The sequence below is a fragment of the Lampetra fluviatilis genome, chromosome 18 (genome assembly GCF_964198595.1).
Source record: "Lampetra fluviatilis chromosome 18, kcLamFluv1.1, whole genome shotgun sequence".
NCBI classification, from domain to species: domain Eukaryota; kingdom Metazoa; phylum Chordata; class Hyperoartia; order Petromyzontiformes; family Petromyzontidae; genus Lampetra; species Lampetra fluviatilis.
Genome location: NC_136292.1, coordinates 1,832,472 through 1,859,897, shown reverse-complemented (window position 1 = coordinate 1,859,897; position 27,426 = coordinate 1,832,472). Strand labels below are relative to the sequence as shown.

The following is a 27,426-nucleotide window of genomic DNA, read 5'->3' as shown; positions in this document are numbered from 1 at the left end:
GTTTACTTTTCCCCACCTATATATTGTATCTAGTGGGAAAGTTTCTTCCTTTTCAACCACAGAGCAAGGTGACACACGGGCATTGTGTTGTTACTGCGCGTTCATTCCCACCCTTTCCGTCAGCCCCAGCTCAAAGACCCTCCTCCTCCCCCCTCTCTCTACAGTCGTTCGCCCTTCGCAGGGAAGCCTTCTTGCCCCCAGTAAAAAGTGATTCGGCTATTGAATTCAGATAATTTGTGGCATGCAACGCTGGACATGTGTTATCCGAAGCACAACACTAATCAAGACATCGGCTAAGTGTTTGTAAAACACACTCGATGACATACAAAGCCAATACAGTGTAAAATAAATCACATTTAACCAACATTATCAATTATGCTGTTGGAAAACCTACCTCCTGAATTATGTGCGAGGTTTAGTTTTCGGATATCCACACAATTCCTATACATTTTCACTCCTCGTACAATGCAAGATATCCCCAAAAAAACAATTCAGAGCGCTGTGATGCGCCGTACTGTTGTTTAATGCTCGCATTCCTGTGGAAGCTGAGCGAATTCCCAAACAGTTCTGCAGAGCTGAATGGTTTGTTTATAGGAGACTCGTGTAATTAGTAAGCTGGGGAGAATTGCGAGCCTGTGCAGCAGCAGCAGCAATAAGACGCCGGGGCGTTCCAGCAAGAGCCGGCAAACTCGGCACAAGCAGGAAACCTCTCGAAAGCAGCCCCGGACTCGAAATGCTCAATAAATCGTGCACGTATCTTTAACAAATATAACCCTACCACACTTATGTGGAGAAAGCATGCATGATCGCGTGAGAGCGCTACAAATCTCGGGAGGTTATAGACTGCATTCAAAAGTGGCTTTGAAACCGTCATATAGTCAGTAATGCTCAAACGAACTGTACTTAATGTGCTTTCTTTACTATTTGTTGGTCCAAACGCTATGTACACACAGGAAGTCATTAATGGCATTAGTGTCAAGTATGATTAATGGACACTAATGAGAAAATCGCTTACTTTTAAACATTAATACAAAGCGAATTTCACAGCGGATGTGTGGCTTGGTGGTTAGTGCATTTGGATCTGGGTTCACAGCTGTTCTTTTAAAGCCCAACCGGAACACACCTTTGACAACATTGCCGTGACATCTAAACTCACCACACCAATATAATGCAGTCAGTTCAAAGGAAATGACATGTTATTTATTTTAAAATTGCTCAAACTGCAAGTACTGATATTATGCATAGAGGCCAATTCATGAAGATGGTAAATTGTTCACATCACTTACGGAAAACATTCTACAATTACTCTTAGGTGCAACGTTTGTACATTAAAAGGGTATATCACTTCATTTTGCTGGCTTTTTTTCTTTCATGGAACCAAATGCATCCAATATTCTGTCCATTGTACGCATGCCAAATTGAGCACTAAGGTTACCACACAAAGCATCAGACCATTGCGCTCCCTACTGAATGGACATAAATCGGCCCGAAACATGTGCTGTTAGATGGACAAGGTTAGTCAACACAATTCTTTAACATATAAAAGCTTTCACCAGAGGCTCGTTTAACTTGCACAGCACGCCTTGCACCTTCTCTCGCAGCATTAACACATCCACGTGGAAGCTGCATCGGTGTCCACAATTCAGCGAGACAAGCGATAATATCGTTGAGGGCATTTGCTCGACGACAGGTTTCACAACCATAAGAGTTTGATGCATATCACGTAAAATATTGCATTTATTTTTATGCATCTTGATATCCATGCATACGTGTACTGGATGCATGCGTATAAGATAATATTACCGAGGTCGAATAGTCTATGTCGAAAATAGTCCACATGTATATAGTCTAAAAAAAGATCGCAGCACTGACATTTTGATGGCAACACGGAGAAAACACCTGCTGGTTAATAATACATTTTCTGAGGCGCAGATTGTATTTTTCATGATAACCATACGCACAGAATGAAATCCATAGAAATGTGGAGATAGAATAATCGCCATGACAGGCAATTGGCAATTCTCGAAGAGCCACACAGTATGGATGGAACTTCAAAGCACCACAGGTCTAACAACCATATAATACACGAATGTAAACAGGACTGATATTTCGATTTAAAGCTTTCGTGACTGCAGGGATTCATCTTCTTGGTTCTTTCGGTAAAGTCCCTTCTACGTGACTTTACCGAAAGAACCAAGAAGAGGACTGATATTACCTACTACAATATAATCACCCAGAAATGTCTGTCCGTCCCGCGCGTGACGTCACGCCACATGAGGCCCACCCCCCCCCCTCATTAATATTCATGAGTGGGTGGATTTTTACACGAACGCAGGTCGAGCTGAATTAAATAATTGATTTCACAAAGTCGTTTCAAATATGACGTTTCTTTACAGAAAGTGACGGTAAAAAATAAATATACGCAGCACAGTGCTACATACGTGCGTGACGTCACTGAAAAAGAGCCACCCCCCTTCATTAATATTCATGCCCGCGTGGAAATTTACACGAACGCACAAGGTCACGCACTCCACATGCCGCACCCCTCCACAATAACCATGAGGGGTGACGTCACTCTACATGCCGCACCCCTCCCCAATAACCATTAGCGGGTGACGTCACTCCACATGGGGCAACCCCCCCCCCTTCATTATTAATCATGAGCTGAACAATTTTTCTATAGAATATTTCAGATTTACTGCAATCTACACCCGTCCTTGGACGAGCAAAAAAGCTAGTCCTTTATATATGGAGTGGAATCGTTATGTCGCTTTAGGCTCAATTACTAAACGAGGAAAAACCATGCATATGCATAAATTATGTTTTCCAACATGTCTTTGTCTTCCGAGGTATTTAATACTAGCTATAACAATGCTACAGCCTAAGCCATACGAGATGACGTCACGCATTATGACTTCATCTGGAGCGAAGGCGTACGCGTGTCACACGTAATGACGTTACTACCTTGGCCGGCAAGGCATATATTTTTAGATTAACACTTAGGCTTTCGCAACCAATGTTATCCATAATAAACGTTTTTTTGGGATAGATTGCATAAATATAAATGTGTTGTTTAACCCGCCACCATCCGACACAGCCAATTAGCAAGGTTTGTTACCAGCGCTAAATATTTTAGCACTGGTTTTTAATGTCTGGTTTTGAGCAACTCTAATTAAATTGACTGGTTTACACATTTGTATACGAACATTTCCTTTATGTTCGATTATCTTTACAAGTTACAGAAACAGACGGACCAGAGCTAATGCATTAAACACCTTGCAACCTAACACGTAGGCTTTCGCGACCAATATCATCCATAAGAGGTTTTTGGGTTAGATCGCGTAAATATATTAATGTGTCGTTAAAACCTGCCACCACCCGACACAGCCAACTAGTAAGGGTTGTCATGTAAACAGAACGTGCAAATTCGTCACGTGTTGGAGAGCCAAGCCACAACATTTACAAACTGAGTACGACGTTTCGCCAGTAATTACAACTAGCTTCATCAGGCGACAGCCTGATTAAGGTTAATCCCATGCGACAGCCTGATGAAGCTAGTTGTAATCACTGGCGAAACGTCGCACTCAGTTTGTAAATGTTGTGGCTTGGCTCTCCAACACACCGGTGTGCTGTACTAGTGACAAATTGGCATGTTCTGTTTACATGACAACCCTTACTAGTTGGCTGTGTCGGGTGGCGGCGGGTTTTAACGACACATTTATATATTTACGCAATCTAACCCAAAAACCTCCATTGTGGACCTTGCAACCTGTTGGAATGGATTATAAAGGTGCTTCAAAGACCTCTGCTGCGCTTTAAAAGACTCCTATTGCTCGCAATTATTTTATGGATAAGAGTCATCGCGTGGCAAATTAATCTCATGGATGGAAGTAAAATCAAGGTTAATCCCATGGATAATAGGATCCACAGGTAATATACATGAGGAATTCTCCTGTAGATCAAAAAACTAAGTTGACTTTATACTTTACTTGAAATTAATCCAGTGTTGTTTTATTTAGAGTTATCTCCATGAATAATGCATTATATTCCCAGCTCAATTTGTCAATAAATAATACGATCATATTGTAAATACTCGCATATACACTTGGCATACCAATTAAGTTGTATAGTTCAAGGGCATTTTCTAGATTATTCTGGCCAAGCATGACTTCCCACTTTCTTTGGCGGAATTAAAGTGCTGTTAAAAAAATAATTAAAACATGAATGCTCTAGTTTATGTGCCTTTATACCTGCACAGGCATGTGTCTCATATGTCACTGCACTTGAGTTCCACACTTGTATTTTTGAAGCTGGGTGCAAGTCAGCATTTTGAGCAAGATATTTACCTGTACAACACTCGCCTTTCCAAATGTTTTGGGATATACTGAAACAATAGCAATTTTACATCAATTCCGTTTACTGACAAATCATGACTGTGTGCAAGAGAAAAACAAACACAATGATTTGTCTTCATGCAAAAGGAGCCGCCTAATCATCATCAGTCTTGAACTATCCACATTGTTTTATTGACCAACCAAGCCATTGCGATCTATCCCAGTATTTTAATGCAACAACCCAACTCCTGCACACAAATATATTTCTCCATCTCCAAGGTGGACATCTTGTGTTCTCTCCTTCGGCTCACTCCATCGTTAGCCTCAACCACAGGCACAGCCCACAATTCATAACAGTCAATATGAGTCCCCTTGTGTATGTGCTCTTGTGTATGTCACCCTGTCTCAGAATAATTTCAAGAATGAACCTCACCATGCTTCTTTGTGCACTTTTCACCTTTTAATTCTACTCTGCCAATGGTCATGTTTCTGATCATGTGTTAACACAGGCCGTACACACTGCTTAAAATCGCTCTTCTTTTGGAAATGGTGTGTTATTTTTCATCACACTGTACATTTGGCTGTGACTAAAGGTGCATCTGGATCAAAATGATACAACAGGCATCTGAAAACAGGTTGGACTCCTTTTGGAAAATTTTACTCACAAATGAAAAGCAAGAGTGGAATGATCCAAATTATCTATTTATTATACACTATTTCAATGGATTAAACTGTTGACTATCAGTGTTTGCTATCCTTTTGCAAGAGTATGGTAACAATTAAAACTTTGTCCGAGCCTTAAATAGTCGACAGCCTATTCCACTCTTTCCACTCCCCTAAGCGAGAAAACAAGATTTTTACATTGCAAATACAGATTTTATGGAGTTTACAAGACATTTAAAAATGTTTACATGTTTTCTAAATTGAAAACTCGGAGCAAACTGCCCTGCTGGTACAAGTAGGTATGGCCTATAAAAGCTTTATATGAACTAGTTATGTACCTTTACTCAGTGGAAAAACTAAAATAAGTTGGTAATATCTGACAACAGAGTACACATCTATTTTGTTTACCACATACATGAAATGTACTACGTATTAGTTTAACGATTCATCCAAAACTCACAAACTGAAATGCTCTTAATCAGTGGCTCGTCACGGCTCATAAAGTTGGAACTTGAATGCTTCTTTCTGCAAATTCCACTCCAGCGACTTCCACAGCTGCGGTTGGCATAGGTCCATGTTGACAACCATCATGCCGAACCATTGTATGCACGACTGGCAACCAACACTCGTCCACACTGCGAGTAGATTGCTTAACAAACGTTATTAACTTGGCCTCTGGCTGACATTTAGCCAAACTCAAGGCAAACAGCAAGCATTAAAGTCGCCAAAAACGTCTCCAAAGCCCAGATGAGCAAACACTTCATACAACTGCATATTACACCCGTACAGTGCGGTCCTGGGTTTCTGCCAATGATAGTTTTTTTCTCCCCTGTGGAACTCTTCGAGTAGACGAGTTCCAAATAACGCGTTTCATTAGTTTACACACGTCTCGGCCTTAAGGAAGTTATGCCGAGGGTTTGCCCAAGCCTTGCCCACGCCGTCTCTTTTTGTTTGTGCTGACATGAAATGTAATGTCTTCTATTCTCTGTTAATGTTTAATCTCTCCATGCTTGAGGCCAGTGGTTTCTACATTAACCATCACATGACTGCCACGTGGCCAATATGATTAAGGTCACTGCGAGCTACTATTGCTAAGACAAATTCCATTCCTCAATAGGAACTGCTGCATTTCACCCTACACACCATGCATGGAGGGGTCACGACAATCAAGCTTGCGGAAAGGCGAGCACAAGGAAGTGATTCCAGTACAATAACCCGTGGAAACTGTTGCAAACATTGCAATCATTCCTCCAAGGTAATGCTTTTTTATTTCCCTTTCACGCACCCCTTCTTCCAAGCAAAACAACCCCATGAGTACTTAAATATCAACTGATAATGATAAAGCTTCGAATCTAGTTGAATAAGAAAGGTTTTTTGGGGGGTTCGATCGCTTAAATAGCAGTGTAGTTAACCACCCTCCACCCAACACAGCCAATTAGTAAGGCACATCACGTTAACAAATCGTGACAAGTAGTTACTACTTCAGCACACCGCTGTGCAGGAGAGGAAACCCACAACACTTACAATGAGTCAGACGTTTCGCTGGTGAACACAACCAGCTTCATCAGGCGAAAGCCTGCGTGCTAAACTGAATACCAATTGAGTTACGCAGTGTACACTGTATATTTCACCACACTCGCACAGCTATGCATCGTGCAGATGAAGCATCGTCTCAAACTGGAGTCGTAGAAAGGATTCCATGCAGTATAAGTCTCGGAATGTAACACCGAAGAACGAAAATGTTCCATCCGGGCCAAGCACATTCGTGTGGATGGGACTGCACAATCAGCTGTTTGCCTGTTAAGTAAAATGTCAAGGAGATAAAACTGTGTCGGGAAGGAGCCCCAATATCATGCAGCAGGATTAGATTTCTCGCAGCAGAGTTTCTAAAACTTCATGACACGTAAATATATATAATGTCACGTCTGGGAAATACTAGTAGATTGATTCAAGGACTAATTTACTCCACAACGAAGGAAAATTGCGATCTCAACAGTGCAATTACTGTAGTTTTAAGTTACATTTGTAGTGTATTCATTAGACCGGCAATTAAATGCCCTGTATCTGTAATTATATATATTGTAGTTTGGGGGTAAAAATATGTTGTCACTAACGGAAAACTAAAATACTTAATTTCAATTAAAAAACAATTTACAATTGTCCCCACAGTCGGATGCAAATTAAATTACCAGAGAATGTGTCAACACAGTACAATCGTAGTCACCATTGTGAACATGTAACTAAGAGGTGACCCCTAATTAATAATTAGTGTCTGTTCGTGCTAATCATGAACAACACTTTCCCTGAACTCGGGATATTATGTATTAACCAGTTTTAAATCATACAATTAATAATTATTAAATTTAAGTGGACAAACAGAACTGTACACCTTTATTGTTGTAAATATTAAAACCGATTTATACTTAATAACATCCTTTACCAATCAACTTCTGTATGGACTTTTATTATTGGAGTCGTTTGACCATACTTCCCCACGTAGGTCAATGCGAGTTGGTTGGTAAAGATCGGTGTTAGCCTTGTGTATATATGACACACACACTGTACGTTTGTCTCAGTTGTTGAACGTACAGATCGACCTTTTAGCTGTAGACATTAATACTCAATACAAAGTAAACATGAGGATATCCAGTTAAACTCGTGTGTGTACATCACGGCATGCGGCGGACACAATGGCCACATTGAGTCAGCATCTTTACAACCGCACAGTTCCGCATTCACCTAACTTACCGTGTACTATTATTAATGACGTGTAATTTAATGTTTTAAACATACCCAGACACAAAAACAATCCACTCGCATCACCCAATTAAATCAGCATCGCCTTCCATCGCTACCCTACGACAAACGCCGCGGACTACATCGAGGTCAGGTGTAGTTATATAAGCGCCGTGATTAAAGTGCGCAAGCGGTGTGTGTGTGCCGCAACCTTTACAACACACAACATGTGTGTGTGTTGTATGTGTTGTGTGTGTTGTGTGAGATTTAAACATTGCCGTGCCACGCTAAAGAACGTGAAGGGGACGAGGGGGGCTGCTACTGGTGGTGGTGGTGGACCCTCATCACCACCGCTCTCTCGCATGTTGCGAACAGCGAATAAAAGTGTCGGCACGCACACAAACAGACCCCTCACGTCGCTGTTTATCACTCAAAGTGTGTGCGTGTGCGTGTTAGTCTGGTTTGTATATGAACAGGAGGTCGACAACGACTCACAGGTGAGGGCAGGCCTCTGGGTGGGGAGCAGCTCACTCCAGGCCTCAGGCGAACGCCAACGCCGCCGTCTTCCACCAACAACAACATAAACCAAAGCTCGCAGCGAGAGCCACAACTAAAATCTCCACTCAACGTCCTCTGGCGATTGTCGTCGTTGTAGTGAAGAAACCAAATTTTTGTGTAAAAAATAAAACTAAAAAACAAAACAAAACGAGTCGCGGCGGGAGCTGTGGAGGGCTGCTGCCCGTCGCGGGGAGAGAGGAACTGTAGTCGGCATCGCGCCCCCTCGTGTTGCCTTGAGCCGGCGTTGTGTTATTTCATTTTATTACTTCTCCTCATCTCATCTCCACCTCCACTCACACGCCACGCGGTTACGTCGATTTGTGTCGAGGGGGTGGGCGGGAGGAGGTTTTTGTTGTTGTAAACTCCACGAAATCTCAGTGTTTTACGGTGTCGAAAGGTTGTTTTTCTCGCTGAGGGGGGTGGAGAGAGTGTGAGGAGGTTGTCGACCGGTTGAGGCTTGGACGACGTTTTCGTTGTCACGAAAACGTCAGATCTCGATTGTTGCCATACTCGTGAAAAAGTGTAGCAAACATTGATAGTAGACAAAGTTTAAGCCATTGAAAAATTCTAGAATATATATATTTTTAACTCAGATTATGGAGGATGTTGATCGCAAAAGCCTACATGTTAAACTAGTTACGTACGTTCACGTTATTACTTTATTTTTTCACTAAACCCATTGGAGGTAACGTGAACCAAGTTGGGGCGGGAGCGGACACGTTGAGTGTTCAAAGTCCATGGAAACCCCTCGGCACGTCCCCTTACGTCATCACGCTGGTTGGCTCTACGTCATCACGCTGGTTGGCCATACGTCACCACGCTGGTTGCCCGTACGTCATCACGTTGGTTGTCCATACTTCACCACGCTGGTTGGCCATACGTCATCACGCTGGTTGGCCATACTTCACCACGCTGGTGGCCGTACGTCATCACGCTGGTTGCCAATACTTCACCACGCTGGTTGCCAATACTTCACCACGCTTCATTCGACAGACCTGTTCTTCACCTGAGGACGGCTGCTTGCGTTGTGGCCGAAACGTCGTGAGAATTATTTTATTATGTTTTATTTTTATTATTTTATTATTTCCATTCTACGTGACTTTACCGAAAGAACCAAGAAGATTCACCACGCTGGTTGGCCATACGTCATCACGCTGGTCTCAGTGAGCGTTTGGTGGGCAGAGACCGGCCATGATGTCACTTTGCCACTGATTGTTAGCCGTGGCTGGAAATCAAACTCAGGGAATACTTTGCAGTATAATTCAAACATGTATCTCACTCAATACCGGGTACATTTACAGGTCCTTGTGGTTGTTTTTTTGTGACGGGTTCCCATATATTCAACTACAATTGGCAGGATCCCATCTCCTGGTGGTGCCATCAACCCTTCTGGCCAGGGTATGTGACAGCGTTTGTAAATTTATCTCCAACATCACGTAGCCAACTTCCATTACAACTATGGCCATTATCGCTTTGTCTAGTTTTAAGTCAAGCCTCACAACTTGCCCCCTTACATAAGGAGATTTCAAACACAATGTGTTATTGTAGTAGGTACGTTAAAAGTGATGTTATGGTTTTACATGGTTTGTAGGGACCACGTGAATCCATGAACCTAAGAAGCATGTGCCGAAGGAGTTATACGAAAACATCAATAAATGCATTATTGAACTTCTACTCATCTCTGTTCAAGAGCCCTCAACCAGTGGGAGACACCCCGCAGTGTGGAGGGAAACCTTTTTTCATAGAACTATTACTGACTTCTGATAAAGTAGTATGCGGTTTTTCTCTGGCCACTCTTATCTCCACCGACAGGCAAATGTATTCAAGGAATTTGACATACATTCCAAACAGGACCTTCGCGGGGAAAAATGTTCTTCTAGATACTGTAAATAAATTAAATTTAGTTTTGGAATGCATACTATACGATTCATTAGGGTGGTGCAGTGGTTCATGCACTGCACTATGAACCCAGCGAACTGCGTTTGATTCTTGGTCATGGCGAACATAATTGGTGACTGATATGAGAACCACTCTTCGGCCACCACTTCGCTAACCCCCACGGTTTAAAGTCCTTCAGATAGCAGTAGGTTTTCAGAGAGGGAATTGAAAATATCGACACCATTGTAAATATAGTTGACATGGCATGCTTGCTTGCTATCATACTATCATCCTTTTATCATACAGAAAATGAACTTGATATTTTTCTTCGGCCAAGAAATCACGTTAAATGTAGTTTCAACAGTCGAATTGTATCGTATTATCATCTGTATGATTTCAGCTGTTACCACGCTAAGCCTAAAGGCGATTTTTATAGGCACCCGGAAAACTTCCATTGGGGCCAGATGCCCTTGTGCAATAGAATGTGCAGTGCAAGGCACATCATTCACCATAAAAACTGGAGCCAGAGGTTGAATTGTTTCATGATAATATTTTATGGCGGTTGTGTGAGTCCGTAATCGGGTCATCGCCAGCAACGTATTAAAGGGCACAGAGGGCAGCGCTGCTGATTGATGGTTTCCCTTGAGCCCTCTTGCCATACTCTCTCAGGATCACATGCCATCTCAAGTTGGCACTCGCACAAGCGATTGGGAGACAAAGTTTGTTCATCTGTCTTGTGTTTCGAGACGGAAGCTCTGAGCCTTCCTAAGTCAAGCTTGGAGAAACATAGACCCTATGGCTTTGGTTTTAGATTAAACGTACGGGTATAAAATGTCAGCACTGCGAGGAGCAGTATGCTTTGCGCAAATGTGAATCATTCATACTTACCGTTGCCCCCATTTTAGAAATAAATGTTGGCGTTTCACATTGTAGAACACCATGTGCATAGCAGCTCTATGTACCTCCGATTAGCACGGTTGGCTACGTACGGTGCGAAAGAGGTTTAACCTACATACACACGTATTGGTTAAGCCAACGCCTTTACTAAAAGGTCCTCCTGTACACACCTGGTTCACGTACGTGTTAATCATTACCAATAGTCACCACTCAACAATTTTTTCTATTTAAGAAATTGCAGCTTACGTTGGAACTCATTTTATACAGTACATATATATTGATAGGGGTGTAGGGGTGGGCTCCGTGGTTCATGCACGAAGCTCTGAACCCAGGAAAACAGAATTGACTTCCCAGCCACCACGAACATCAGCAGATAGTGATATCTGAACTGGTGAATTGTGATCAAACAACTCCCATGACTGCGGTGTGTCGATGTCTTCATACACCAGTAAACTAACAAAGGGCTGTCATTTATTATTATTAATTACGTAGATAAATAAATGGACAAGCGTATCTCTCCACGTGAAATAATATTAACTCCATCAGCATGTTGGCCCTCCAGATAAATGTTTTGCAGTGCCGGCCCGAGAGGGGGCCGGTGACCCCTGATTGATAGCGCTGGATGGCACCACGCTTTGCGTGCAGTGCCAACCCTACAGGACAGGGTGTGTGAGTGCCGGCCGAAGGATGAGGTTACTCGAGGCCATGGCACTCTGGTGGACCCGGGAGGACACGTGACCAGTTAAGTCTACAAAGAGGCCCCCAGAGGGGGCTAGGGTGGTCACGTAATTGGAACCCAGATCCTTCCCGAAGATTCTAGAAGGTGGTCGTGGCCTAGGGCGGAGGCGGCCACACCGCAGAGAATATAAGGCGGGTCTCGAGAGGGACCGGGATTGTGGTTTATCCTGGAAGAAACCTTCGTCTTCGTTCTCCGTTCAACGAGTCTCCAACACGTGGACCTGGACCCGAGCTCTTGGTCCCGGTCCGTAGTGGCAGTTACGTTGTAATTAGTGTAGTTAGCCTGGTGGCCACCACCATAGGTTGTTATTCTGTTAAGGGGAGAATTACCCCGTGTGTTGGAGTTGAATAAATGTGTTGCCTCCAAGTCTACGTCTGCGACTCAGTTAAACTCATTACACATATATTGAGAGAGCAGTAGCTTTGCGTTGGAATTACCACTGGGCCAGTTTGTAGCTATATATTGGATGGTCAAGAGCATATGACAAGATTGCCAAGTGTAGGTCATTGTCTGGTGTTATGAGACAAATTAATTCAAAAGCTACAACTTATTTCGCCTATTGTTTTAATTTTCACGGATAGTCATTCACTTCTGTATTGCATAGGCTATATGCCGTTGAGAAACTAATCTGGTTAAATATGAGAAGCAAAGTTGAATGCATAATATTACGGTAGTGCATATACTGTACAGTGATTATACATTACACTTTAAACAGTATAACAGCTGGTCAGAAGCAATTAAGATCCAATTACATCCAACAGCTGGTAAAAATGAAGCCAACCAAAACTCATTTTTAAAAAAATATGATACCAAACAACCATTCTTTATGGCTTTTGGTAGGTGTGATTTGCATTAATATGCGGCAAATAACAATGATTAATACATTCTCCTCTGTTCAATTCACGACTACATTTTAATCACTCATTCACACATTGATTATATGCACATGTGTACTTGATGTGTCAATCCAAATGACTTCTCAATAAAGGATTGCATTTCTATTGCCTCAAATTTCCAAATTTTACGTACCCTGTTCTGAATTTGTGCAAGTCCTCTGTGTGTACCATATAGCGTCGTAATTCCTGAACAAAAAATGATAGGATGTTGTAACATTGTATCGGCTTTTTAATGTAAGTGATCAATTCCAGCCCTTGATCTTTAAAGGACATGTCTCTAGCAAGTTTGCTGTGAGAAATTAGGATTTAAAAGGTAAAATAAAAGCTGGCAAAAATGTCCTCCCAAAGGCAATGGAATTCCTTCGTATCAAACATTTACAAGATACATGAAGTGTGGCTTCATAAATAGTGCATGCACATTATGGATGATTTTCAAACCTGGCATGGTGAATTTAAACAATTGACGGCTATTAAAAAAAATCCTTTCCAGATCATTCTGCCCAATGTAAACAGCACGTGTGTGACAGTATTTAAACAGGCATCCGGGTTGGCTCTAAAGTTACACAGGCATCCCCAGCACTGGCATTTGCATGGCGGATTAATGCAGCACAAGACACATTCCGTCATTCTTATAGGCGTTCACAGCCTCAGCCACGCACAGGCCCTTCCGTTTCTGCGGATAGCAAAGAGCCGAGGGTTTTTGTAAGCGTAGGCGAGCAGCTTATAGCTAAAATGGATGATGGTTGCCGATAACGTGTGGTAACCCAGCGTCATGCACATTATTCAACTCGCCACACGCCGCTCCTGATGAGACCCAGAAGGATTGAAACCGGTCCGCAGAAAGAAAATACGTGGAGAGGCGGATGGAAGTGTTTGAGACGGCAAGCTTCTCTGTGCCATTCTTGTCGCTGTTCTTACTGCTAAGTGGGAAAAACACCCGTCTATTCGGGTGAAAACGCATAAGAATACTGTACAGCAAACATAAAGTGCAGGCCTTAAATAAATTTCGATTTACTGTATCTCTAAATGTTAACTCTCCTCCCCTCTTGGCCATGTGGCTACAAGTCTGGGCGGCTAATAGGCTGCCACTCGATACTTCCTATGGAATCAGCCCTTGCCATGCCTACCTGCTCGACCGGTTAGGGATTGTTTGTGAAAGATATAATCCTACTCTTGACTAAAACTATATTACTCATCGTGACCACACCAACTGCTGAAATGTTTTTTGTTTTGGTTTAGACTGCCTACCTAAATTATATAGTCTTAAAAAAATAATTCATTACAGTGACTGACGCGTGTATATTAATTTTTGTAAGCTATTTCTGCATGTACCGTGATCTTCATTTGTATTACACTGATGTTAATATGTAGGGGTCATACTCTTCATAAAAAAAACTGTAATCTTTTTAAGGCAATTTTACGGCTTCTTATTTGGCAAGTGGATTATATGACAGTCAATTTAAACTCTGAAAAAGCTAGAGTAAGCGCTGCCCACTCGTAAATGTAAGTGTTACATAAATAAACCGGAAAACACAGAAGTATTCGAGTATTGTTCATTTTGTCAGACAAAAAAAATGCATTATCCGTGAAGACCAAAGGGATCAATTTCACGCAAAAACATGATCTTATTCATTTATATCTTATATTTATTCTGAAACTAGTTTTTGTGCAGGCAGCAGGTGTTAGGTGCCACATTGTATCACAAGATCGTAATAGGTGGTGGCAACTTGGGGAGGCCTTCATCCACCAGTGGATTGACCATGGCTGATTATATATTTATGTGCATGAAGGAAAGTGATTTCTAGACAATGCAGCTCTGCAATGAGATTGACAAACGTTAGGTCACAATGTAGTTTATGCATGATCAATTCCTAGTGGCATGTTCATCTCTTTTTAAGTGGCATGTGTCGAGCATAAACATAAAGACAAATTATAGTATGAAAAGGGCAGGTGCATTTTTTCCCTCTGCTGCTGAATAATCATTTGCCATTTACCACCCTTTTGCAAAATCAACAGACCAGAAGGTCACATTATAAACCTCTCATAATATTCAATTAGCATAAATCATCACTGAGATTTGTCGTTTGAATTTTTTATTTTCTATTTATGGGAAACAGAAAAACCTCCGTATCACCATGATGTTTTACAATACAAACTGTATTACAGTGACCATGATAGATGCTGCATCGCACACAAGATATGCAACCACAATCACTCGGCTACAATATGACACATGCTCCGAAATTTAATTCTGTCAATTTTAGGCTGCAAGCAAGTTGGATCATGCAATAAACCTCCTTGCACTTTAGTACAAAAAGGTAGGGCACGGTTGGCTACGTACGGCGCGAAAGAAGTTCAATATACATACGTACATTACAAGCTTCTATTTGAATTTTATTTTCCTACAATGGTACCTACAGGTGAAGATTCTTCATTCATCACGCATAGTCAGTGAAGGACCATTGTGCCAAACGTGTGACCTCTTGCCACGATAGCCTTTGCATAAACTTCCGACAGCAGCGAGGCCCTGAAGATTCTTCACACAGACCAAATACTCCTAAAGGTATATTCACAGCATGCTGCTACGTGATAATACATCAATGAACAGAGAGACGTGACTTGTGTTGTGAGCATTGTTGTTTTGAAACAAGATAAACATGAATGCATTCTCACACCGATAGAACTATGATGAATGCCACGTAAGTTCCCAAGGTCGCATTCCTCTACTTTGAGCCTTCCTTGTTCACTCATTGCATGTCTGTGGTTCGGCAACACACTACGGTCTCTTCTTACGCGTACATTGTCAGCTGGAGCCACTAAATAGGAAACAAGAAAACACAAATCGGCATTAAATTAAATTGTATGCATTGGGCGTCTGCAGGAGCGAACCTTATTTGTGTATTCAGGGCTGCATTACGTTTTATGGGGGGACCGAGGCTCTAATAAACAAAATAAATTATCTATTTATTTTACCAAGTAAGACCCACTGAGCTATATATCTCTCTTTCATAGGCGACATGACCACAAATTATAGCTTGGCGAAGTGCCGTATGATGTGGAAATCTATAGCAGCCAAATACTCGAAAGGCATGTTTCCAAATGTGGAGAGAAAAACCGGGGAATCCGGAGAAAAATCCATGCGACCACGGGGAGAACATGCAAACTCCATATATACAGGTGTCAGGGTCGGGATCGAACCCACGAACTTCTGTATACCAGGCGAGGGAGTGAAAATCTTGCCACTGCGATCCCCTTATAGTTTGGAGGGCCCCTCTGTATATTACATTCCTTCTCTTGACTGTTTAACCATCATTTACGCCCGATGCTAACACTCCATTGTTGTTTACCTTGACAATTTCAGTTGAACTTTTAAATGTGATGTACGAATTGTAAAGCAAATTCAAAGTTAAAACGAACATTTGTTCAATACGTAACTGGTAATAATGCATATAGTGGTGCTATGGTTTATTTACCAACTGACACTAAACGATTTATCATAGTGCTGTAATATTGTGTTTCAAATACTATTATGCAGTATCTGCGTTTTTGGGGGGCCCTGTAAATCCAAGGGCCACGGTTGCAGCCCCTAAGGCCCCTGCGTGAATTTGACCCCGGCTGTAATAAAAACAAATATTGTGGCCGGCAATTATAGGAGGAGAGAAAGCATTTCCAGTAAATGTTTTGCTCTCGCATGTTTTAGCATGTCGGTTAGGAAAGTTTATTTGTTCGCAACATTTGGGCTGCAAATGGTCAATTAATGAATCAGAAAGCTGTATTTGTTGTGCACGCCGCAGGGCAAAGATCCAACTTCACCTTGTCGTTCAAGTGAGCACAGATGACTGCTTTAAAATGTCGACGCACTCAGCAGAGTATTACACAACTGCCTTAAACAATTTTCATTTACAATATGACATCTATATATTAAAAAAAAATGTTTACTCTCATGCTGAGAATCTCAGCTTATATGGTAACATGAGGCATTTCAATGAATTTCTCCCAAAAGTATTACAAGCCAGATTCACATTTAATTTTACATCTGCCCACCTTACTCCAGGTTTGCATGCTGGCCGAGCTGTTCCAGCTGTTTGCAAACTAGGTGTCAAGTGTGAGATCAAATGGGTCATGTCCGGCATGACACACTGCTGGTATAGAACTCTAGACTATTGCTGGATCGGAGGGACAATTTTCTTGTGGTTTTCTCAATTAAATTTGTATATTTGCTATCAGCATCATGACCTGAGACAGAGAAACATCTAAATGTAATTCATGCACTCAGTGTTAGAAAATGGCTCATGGAAGGAGATGTCAGCGAACTACTTATGAGATAATTTTGTGCGTCCTCTGCTCCACACTCAGAGTGATGCAATATCTGACATTCCCTGCCATGTTCACCAAATGTAAAACTTAGTTTTATGTTTTTATTCTAAGAGTAGAAATTTTCCAAATTAAGTGAAATATGACATTTAACGTCATTGTTGACTGAGCTGAGACCATCACCTCGCTGTACTTGAAAAGCCACTTGAATTATTGATGAGTTAAATCCCAGACTCTTACCCAGCTCAGCCACTTCTGGAGGGATCACATTAAAACATTTCTGAGATATTCCCTTTTTCTGAATCCACATTTTTTACTTCAACATGCAGCACGATTGCATCTCACCTCCAAAACGTTGAGGCGTATAATGCCATCCCCATCCTTATCAAAGGCCTTGAATGCTCCTGCAGATCAAAGTCACATACCATAGTGTTAACGCTGTGGTCTTGAAGTGGTAATTGTTTACAGAGAAAGCACACACTTTGTCAAGCACAGGCACAAAACACACGAAATAAAATTACCCATTGCCTCTTTATGTATGTATGTTCAACTTTTTTTGCACCATACGCAGCCAACCGTGCTTATCGGAGGTGCGGGGGGAAGAACAACAAGCCAAACACAAAAGTCGGTTCTCACGAAATGAATTTTCAATATAGATTTAAAAGGGCGTAATTCCAGTGGCTTCCTAATAGATGATAATGGAATTGCTGGTCGGTTACATTTTGAACAAATAAGCGAATAATAAACAAGAGCGTTGTTACATGAAACTCAGTCCAATGGTATTTTTGTGTTCAGCAAGCCTTAATGGTTAGCGGACGCAAGCCACGGTCAATACTGTACAATTTAACGACAGGCATGCACATAAACATATGGGAACCTTGACACACAATTACAAAAAACAACCCCAGGGAAATGTGTGGTTTTGTTGGTATTGCGGGCAAGCAACTGGATTCCAGGCCTCTGGTTGGTAAGGTACGCAGGCACACTTGACCGGTAAGGACTCTGAGATAAGCAGGACCCGTGTGGGTGGCTTTGCGCTGTAATTATACTCCCATTTAGACATTACATCCAGTTTGGAACCCTTACACAGGATTAAAACAAATGCCCGTATTTAATGGGGTACTAAAGGGCCGCCCATGTTCAAATCACCCGGAATGCACGCAGTCTTGTCAAGCCTCGAAAGCGAAGTGGGGTTAAGCATGGATAGTGCATGGATAGTGCTTTGATAAGTAACCACCAAACACAAACAGGTTGGTATAGGACTGCGAGGTTTATGCAGTGGGCAGCAGAGGGCAGGGCAGCAAAATCCACTCTTGTTCTGTACTCAGACAAAAAACCCCATGACCTTAGTTTGGGGAGGCCCCGATCCAGTCGTGGATTGACAAAATGCTTAACATATACTTACTTAAAGGGCCCACATTCCTATTTTGGTTAAGGCAAGGTTTAAACCATACATGCAGCTGAACATATTATACATGCTCAGCCAAGCATGTGGTTGTAAGTCCTGCAGATGCATGTGTATATACATATGCAGACTCAAGCAAACACTCAGAGTCAGCTCCATATTGAAACATAGGGGGTTGCATGGCATCCAAATATCTCGAGACAGAAACACTGCACACACTATACAAAGGGAATCCATTATACAGGTATTCATTATACATTATGGGGAATTAGCACAACAGTTATCTTTATGGAACAATTCAGCACAAGACATACACACTGTCTAACTCGCAGCAAACACAATGTTGCACATAGTAAAAAACAATACACTGAACCACAAAAGTGATAGCCAAGCAGAACCGTAAATAAGGTCAGGCGTAAAGTAGGGCACTGAACCAAAAATAAATCCACCGCACAGCACGGACGCACTGCCAGGTCAGTGACAAAGTAGAATTTTCACGAGCACAAAATAACATGTGCGCGCAATGGTGTGAGAATACTAACGAAACATCGCCTCGAGCCTTATGAGACAGGCGATGAAGTTGTCGAAGCCAATGTTCAAGTTCTCGTCGGCGTGACGCAGCGTGATTATTTGGTAGAGCTGGTTGTTCAGCTGGTAGCCTGCGGAGAATGTTTGAACGCGCAAAATAGTGTCAGTACTCGGCGATAACTGAGTGTTAGATCCAAAAATAAATATTAACGTGTGCGTGCCTGAATCCTGATGGCGTTTCCAATATAAACATTTCAAGAAAGCGTTTGAGTACTCAGGGCCGTTTGCGTTACATAAACCGTCTGGCTGAAATATCTATTGTGTTGTTAATGAATATTATACTGTGTAATATTTATTTAACGATGATTGAGATGGGTTATAAAGGTTTTAAAGGAAGATACGCGAGAAAAATGTCCAAATGTAATGTGAATATTATTTTGAAATGATATTTACGTATATGTGATCAATGAGTTTTTAACGATCCTTAATTTTATTCAGATAGGGCATTGCCTGAAAAAAGTTACAAATATCAACGCGTTTATGCCAAGAGGTTAATATCTCATTCGAACATATTGACAGTTTTTCTCTTAAACTCCACGCAGTTGTCCGGGAAGTTTATTAATAGGCTTGAATAATGCATTGATTTACACTATGGGAACCTCATTTGCCAGTAAAAATATGATAATTGATAAAAAAACCAATTATCATATGTTTACTGGCAAATGAGGTTCCCATAGTGTAGATGCTTGCCCCGAGCTCTCATACTCTGATGGTGCATTGTCTTTGAGTTGTGCGCCTTTTGGCGTCATCTGGTCCAACCCATGTGAGACTAGGCTCTAAGGAAAGCTGTCTCGGGTGTGGACCAATCAACTTCAAGGACAGTGCACATTATCAGAGTTATGTCTTTTGTTTGTATTATGACTGCAGGTATTGCGGTCTATGCAAACATGACTCCTTGTAAAAAGGTGTCAGTTTTGTTGCCAGATAGAAGGGTAAAAAACCAATTATCAATGCATTGATTTGTTGATTTAAATATTCTTATGCTCACTATGCACACATTAAATCATGTGCTTGATGATCAATTATTCAGAATTTATGCAAATATAATGCAAATCAAATGCTCCTGTTATATTTAGGCCACTGCAGCGTAAAACAAAAATGAACAAATGAGACAAAAAAAAACACATCGTGACTGAGAATTAAAAAAAAATATTTAATTACTTTCGAGGCCAATCATTGCATGCAAACACAATAACCAACCAAAAACCATCTACATTACACATAACTATGCCCGATGCTAATGTCAATGGTAAGAATATTTTCACAGGACACTGAGAAATGCCGAATCATGGCTGTTAACCCAAGCCCTCACCAAGTGGCTGATTCGTCATAAACCTCTCACCACTTGAGCTGACGCACACCTGTGACCTGCTTGCTGTTGGAAGATCTCTTCAGCATGGGAGCGACTCTATTTCAACAGCCAAGTGCTGCATCAAGCTTGGTGACTTCCGTGGTAACGAGGCCTGACACTGATACACAGCTGCCGAGGTAGCAGCACCAGGAACAGCAGTGGCTGCTCTTCAACATTCATTCATTATTGTTTGGGTAGTACAGGAGGATACTCTGTCGAGGTATAAATGCTTCCTACACCCATAGTTGCCGTTTCAATCTACCAGGCATGGCAATTTAGACAACGATGCAAGTTTATTATTATTAAATCTCCCCACCTCTGTTCATGCAGCAGTATAAATGGGTTCACCACAGTCGATTGGCAGGTCGTGTGTGGTGGGGTAAAGTGTGGGTTTTTCGACTTCTTTAAAGATTTCGATTTAAAGCTTTCATGACTGCAGGGATTCATCTTCTTGGTTCTTTCGGTAAAGTCACGTAGAAGGGAAATAATACAAATAAAGCATAATAAAATACAATTCTCACGACGTTTCGGCCACAATGCAAGCAGCCGTCCTCAGGTGAAGAACAGGTCTGTCGGAAAGACAGCGTCTGAATGAACACCACCAGGCTTGGCAGCGTATATTTAAGCTGGGTTAGAGGAGGAGGGCGCCTTGACAAAGGAATTTGCATATCAACATAAATTTTGCATATTTATGGCAAATGCAGATATGGGATTAGTCACTTCTTGTGGAATGTGTAGAAGGTGGGGGGGGGGCTGCTGCAGCTCCTTACTATTACAATTCCTTCCCTTTATTACTGCTAATCCTACATAATGCACGTGCATACTGTGACTTTGAGACCCCCCCCCACCTCCTACACATTCCACAAGAAGTGACTAATCCCATATCTGCATTTTCCATAAATATGCTAAATTCCTCTGTTGATATGTAAATGTATTTGTCAAGGCGCCCTCCTCCTCTAACCCAGCTTAAATATACGCTGCCAAGCTTCGTGGTGTTCATTCAGACGCTGTCATTCCGACAGCCCTGTTCTTCACCTGAGGACGGCTGCTTGCGTTGTGGCCGAAACGTCGTGAAAATTGTATTTTATTGTTTTATTTTTATTATTTTATTATTTCCCTTCTACGTGACTTTACCGAAAGATGTCAAGCCAGCATGGGAGGGTACCCAAGCTCCCTCTAGTTGAGGCCCTTTGCCTTTATTTGTAAGAAAAAAAGTTGCAATCTGTTCATTTAGCACAATCACTTACCGGCCTCATTGATCGCCAAGCGCATCTCGTAGGAAGTCATGGAACCAGATTTGTCCGAATCGTACTTGCGAAATATTTGCTTTGGAAAGAAAATCCGAAAACATCAAGAAGTTAATACATTTAACGGCACGTTCATTTATCTTTATTCAAAAGTATGTCAATGGCACGCACATACATGCAAGACACACCGTAACACTGCGTGCATAATTTAGCATCTGGCAAATGTGTAGTGCCAGCAATAACTACTTATCATGCGAGAAGGCATACTCATGAAGTATGTATGGTAGCTTATATAAACTCGAGTTAATATCAATTTCTTACACACATTTTAGGGGTTATCTTAATCGCAGTGTATTTCAACAAAACAACCGGAATATGTAATTAGTAAACCAGATTAAAATTGCGTGTTTCTTTGTTCACAATGAGATATATCAGCATTCTCTCATATTCTTCTCATCTTTATAGTTTCCTGATGTATTACCTTTGTCTCGTCACACAATGGCTCATATATAGCCTCACCGATTATATTTACCAAGGATTAGGGCACTGGCAGAATCAGCCAAGATGAATTGCACAATTCATGACTTTATAAACCATTGGGAGCACAATGAGATAGAATGTCTTCATTTTGAGACAAGTTCCAAATATAGAGTATGATTCAACAATCTTAAATACTTCATTCGGATTTTATTTTATTCACATGGAAAATTCCTTGGCATGGAATAATCTCATCCACCTCTTTTTCTGCACCCTACCCTTTCAGGTTCGCTGTCCTAAATGGTGCTGCATAGGGGAAATATGCAAATCATTATATGCACACGTTAGACACAAAACAGTGGTGTCGAGAGAGTGATCTAAATAGCATGGATTAGGGGCAGTAATTAGCATAGCATGCAGAGGTTGCGGTAACGCCGCACTCTTGTGCAGGGTACAGCAGGCTCCGTGTATCAGCACCACACGTGACGCGGTGTTTTTAAAGCAGACCAATTCTCACACCGTGCACCCACATACATTACCTGCCAGAACTTGAGCTTATCCCAGAGATATTTAAAGTCATTGTAGCCCAGCTTTCCTGAAAGGTCCGTCTGAGCAAACCAAGTTAAGGCATCTCGGCTTGTACAAAAAAAAATAGATATATGTAACACTGTCATATACAGTATACCATGGTTGAGATGCATAATAAAATATTAAATATGTAACACGAACCTGATGTTAGACTTCCTTTGAAGCCCCTTCCTTGTGTACGCATCATCTACCCTTACAATGGGCTTGCTGTTCAGAGTGAATGCAGTAAAGCGAAGATAAAGGTGCAGCCCTGAAGTCTGTTGCTCACTCCGCTGCTCGTGGAACAGCCTCCACTAGAGGCAGCTCTTGAGAGCCCCTCGAGAGTATTCGGCCTTGTAAGAGGTCGAGGGTGCCCACGCTTTACCCCACCGCATGCGACATGCCCATCGACTGACTGTGGTACACCGATCAACACTGCCGCAACGGAAAGATCGAAGTGAACCGGCGACTTCAGCATTCCACGGCAGCATCCCCTGGCAGCATCCCCTGAAGACAGGGAATTAGGTGACACAATGTTGCATGTACATCTGTTGACGTTCACCTCCGATTAACGTAAGGGGCAAAAGAAGTTCAAAGTTGATACTGCATTAATATCCCACGATAAAACGTGGTTTTCCACACCTCACACGCATTACTGAAACAGAGGACCTTTTGTGAAAACAATTTTTTGCAGATGCCTTGGTTTAAGGAGTGGGGTTAGAATGTAAGCTATTTATATGCCTGATCGCTGCGGCCAACAGGAATTCGGGGCCTGGGATGTATTGTTCACAAGAACCCCCTACTGTAAGAGGGTGGGGAAGAGGAGGATGGGGGTGCTGCCTAAATAAATAAAGACCGTTCCACAGTGCTGCCTCCACAAGTGCACCCATCTCTCACCCCTCCAGCAACCCCAAAAAAAATCTACGGAGCAAAAATCTGACCGGCACCTTTCGCGAGAGCGTTCAAATCAGCAGACAAAACTGGGCTGGATTTCCTGCTCTGGTGGCCACAGCCGAGTGACCCGGTGAGGGAAGGATGAGCGTTAAGTCCGCGAAGCAGCAAGGACATGAAACAGCAGCGAAGGATACATCCATGAGTGCCACCATTGTCCTGCAGCTCTCCAGGCTAAAGCCGCTCGTCTTCAGGTCTTTGTCTGCAAGAGCGAACGTGACGTTATTTTTTTTAAAATATATATACGAAGAGGCCATGCATGAATGCTGACCCGCCCATACTGGATGCTGTATGTTTGTTGAAATTCTTTCGCACCGTACGTAGCCAACCATGCTAATTGGAGGTGTGGGGGTAGGACAACAAACTAAACACAATAATGAGTTCTAAAGAAATTAGTTTTTCATCTGGAATTTAAAGTGCATAGCTCCAGTGGCTTCCTAATATGCTGACCCATCCATACTGGATATATGTGAAACAGCTTCATAGCTCAACAGATTCCTCCAGTCTAAAATATTCTGATTTTGAATGATTCAGATATATCTGTGGTATATCACTCAGCCACTTGAATTAGTCACGGCCGGCAATCAAACTCAGCTTCGTTGGGTTCAAAGTGTAATGCTCCACTCCCTTCACCAACCAGCGCTGACCAGCATGGTAAAGCATGACAAAGCACTGTACATTATGTTTTTTATACATATATATAACTATGCAACATTGAGAATCAAATTTCAATTAGAAAGTGAGTCATGGGACCGACACAAGACAACCACATACACATCATGTATGCTATTCATATGTATTTTTATGCAATTCACCCACAGTTATTGCTTGTATGTTAATGCGTATTTGTGTCTTCATTTTCCCATAAACGCATTCTCAAGGCTGTTTGCAGGAGGATCCTACTTTTTATTGTTTGGCCAAATCTGTTTTGAGCATGTTTGTGTTTGGGAGAAAAATAAAATATCTGGAAAAACCCAATGTACATTGGAGAGGAACAATCAAACTTTAAAAAAATATTTTTAAAAACATAGATCAGCAGTCTACTTACCACCTCCTAGTCACCTCATCGCCCTCCCGACATTTGCTCATGCATGTGACCTCTAGATATCCATCCATTAACCCCTTATACAAGTCACTTGATTACAGGAATGTGCCCTCAAAGTCCATCGGTACTTTGATGCTTTTTCTATTTTTATAGCAATTTTCTGCCTCTTCCGATACTATTTTTGGTGACGAAAATATAGTAACGATTGGGGCATGACCCTGGTACTCATCTGCTCTATATATCTCCTGATGTGTGCCGGCATCAGGGTCCAAATTGGCCAATTTAAAAAAAGTGACCCACATTATTACTCAATTGGGATTGTACATCGCAACCATTGCCCCCTACTGGCGGACTAATACCCCAGGTCTGGTCACTCTCGAAAATGAGAGTGGCTTTGGTCTCTTGAGTTTTCACCTGGCTAGGCAAAAATTAACTTTCAATTTTAAATTAAAATATCATCAATTGGGAAAATACACGAGCAACATTCCCTCCTGAGCCTGAAACTTATCAGGACGCTTCCGAAAGGAGGTTGATACTCAGGTTAAGCTTTTCTTGGGTAAATGTGTGAAATATGAATGTAACGTAGTAGTAGTCGTGTAAATTTGTGGAGAAGCAGTCTTGCATAGATTTTCTCTAAAAATAACATCTCTCTCTTTACTTATTAACACACCCTCATTTTTAAATGTATATATATCACTGAGAACATGCACACTTTACGTTGGAAGGATACTTTGCATCATTCGTCCTTGCACCCTGAGTTAGTGAATACATGAGACCAATCTGAGCAGAAGTAAGCTGTCCGCCATACTAATCAGCCCCATAAGGACCGAACATCTGTGTCAAAAGCCTATTGGCAACATGTGATTGGGTTATACGAGCCTTCCCTGAGTGTTTTAGACTTTTGGCATATGCAGAATATGCTGCAATATGTAATCACATCAAAGTGTGTATACTTTATGTGTATATTGCAAATTTTGATTTCTTTCCTTTTTTGCCATCTAACATGGGCATTTGTTTTTATTGCTGAACACACATACACTATGCCTGTGTTTGAAGTGACACATGGAAATGTACACACATTTGCACTGTATTGACAGATGTAATCTACGTTTTAAAGATGTTTAGTCAATGTGAGGTTGCATTATCCGAAAATTTCCAAGCATGCAATTTTTTGTCCCCATATTTTTAAGCAATACTTTTGAGGTAGAATTTAGAGAGGACTTTTAGAATATTGCAGTTGCATGGGCATGTAGCTTTGGGCTGCATATATAACGGTACCCACATATTCTGTTTGCACGTGGCTCTTCTCAAGAATTATAGGCAAAATTGCCATCTTGGATGGCAAGATTATTCCAGAAAGGTGCCACAGAGCAATTAAATGTAAAATTGGCAAGACTTGACCAAAATTGTGAATTGTAATCTGGTTAATTGGGGTGGAGCAGTGACATTGCTCCACCCTGAAGACATTCGGGATTTAGCAGTGGCTAACAAAATGTGCCATGAACCTGGTGACCCGAGTTCAATTGTCGGCCACGGTCAACGTCAGTGTCGCTCGATATCTGAAACAGTCCTGGGCACCCCCTTCACCAACTCGCTATGATCATCGTGGTGAAGTATGGTCAAGCTACAGCTACAATCGACAGTGTGGGGGAGGCCTTCATCCAGCAGTGTATTGGGCAAAGGGCCATACATTATTCGGATATAATTTTATAAAGTAGTTTATTATACATTTTACATTGTCATCTCACCACAATTGTCTACACCAAGGTCGACATCTGAGCTTTCGACTGAGGCAGCATTACGAAAACAATAGTGCATGTTCGATTCAGCAAGATTGGATCATGCGCCATCGATCATGAAAATTGCTTTGTGTGCCTATGCTTTTTTGGTTGCTGATCAATAGCCGTTTAGAGAGTAGGTGGGAGTCACATTTTCTATTCTGACCACACATCTTGTGGGGCGAGGGTGTGAGGTGGAGGGTTATGTTTTTTCTGCCAACGTACGTTTGGTTATGACTTTGTTGAGAATGTTATGTAAGTCGGCAGCACCGACCTCCATGTCCTGAGGAGACAGAAAACATCAGCAGCACCCCCACTGAGGCAAACACAACGATAAACGTAAGATCGGCGAACACCACATTCTCAAATTTCATCCCAACATACAATATATTGTATATTTGAACAAATTTGAAATGGGTTTAAGAAGTTGTTGTTTTATTTGAATGAACAAAACAATAATTTGATCATACAGCAAAGCCTTACTGAGTCTCAAGATTATTTTTCAGAAGTGTCCGGCATCAGAATATTCAGCCAATTATTGTTTCAATGAGTACTTTGTATGTCTGCTCAAACCAGAGTACTGTACCCAGAGAAAAGGTGAAAGGCAAATGTGCAGCCCTGCAATTGCTTGACTGCACCACTGCTGGCAGAAGGATCTCCACTAGAGAGCCCTTCTCGAGCATATTTGACCTCTTCTTCTAAGCTGGCCAGACATCTTGGAAGAGGTTGGGTTGCTCACACTTTGCCTCGGCACACACAACCTGCCAGTCGTCTATCTAATACAGAGAAAACCCACACGCATTTGGAGAAAACATTCAAAGGTCCCGACCGAAGGTTTTAGAACCCATACCGCTGTCTGTAATGCTATCCGCTGGCCACCTCAGCCCAGCGGGTTAGGGATTTTAACAAACCTAAGTGATCTACTAACCCTTGCCTTCAAAGTCCGAGGATAAAAGTGTGTCCTGTCACGCTGGCCTCATCTATTCTAGATAATGTATCTAT

At 41.8% G+C, this 27,426-nt stretch overlaps 2 protein-coding genes across 7 annotated transcripts in view; both read right to left on the bottom strand.

Moving 5' to 3' along the window:
- LOC144937074 (protein numb homolog) overlaps positions 1-8,511 on the bottom strand; it is a 33,028-nt gene extending 24,517 nt beyond the window's left edge. For all 6 annotated transcript variants that reach the window (XM_078864315.1, XM_078864318.1, XM_078864317.1 and 3 more), the window contains exon 1: positions 8,229-8,511. The gene's annotated coding sequence lies outside the window, so the exon portion shown is untranslated. The remainder of the gene's footprint in view (positions 1-8,228) is intronic.
- Positions 8,512-15,308: 6,797 nt separating this feature from the next.
- The window catches only part of LOC144937002 (calpain-3-like), a 56,992-nt gene continuing 44,874 nt past the window's right edge, over positions 15,309-27,426 (bottom strand). Inside the window, exons 17-23 of the mRNA XM_078864241.1 lie at positions 26,650-26,707; positions 23,739-23,803; positions 22,623-22,691; positions 21,607-21,685; positions 18,963-19,079; positions 17,361-17,419; positions 15,309-15,517 (exon numbers count right to left, since the gene is read on the bottom strand). Coding sequence (XP_078720367.1) covers positions 15,491-15,517; positions 17,361-17,419; positions 18,963-19,079; positions 21,607-21,685; positions 22,623-22,691; positions 23,739-23,803; positions 26,650-26,707 — 474 coding nt within the window. The 3' untranslated portion in view covers positions 15,309-15,490. The remainder of the gene's footprint in view (positions 15,518-17,360; positions 17,420-18,962; positions 19,080-21,606; positions 21,686-22,622; positions 22,692-23,738; positions 23,804-26,649; positions 26,708-27,426) is intronic.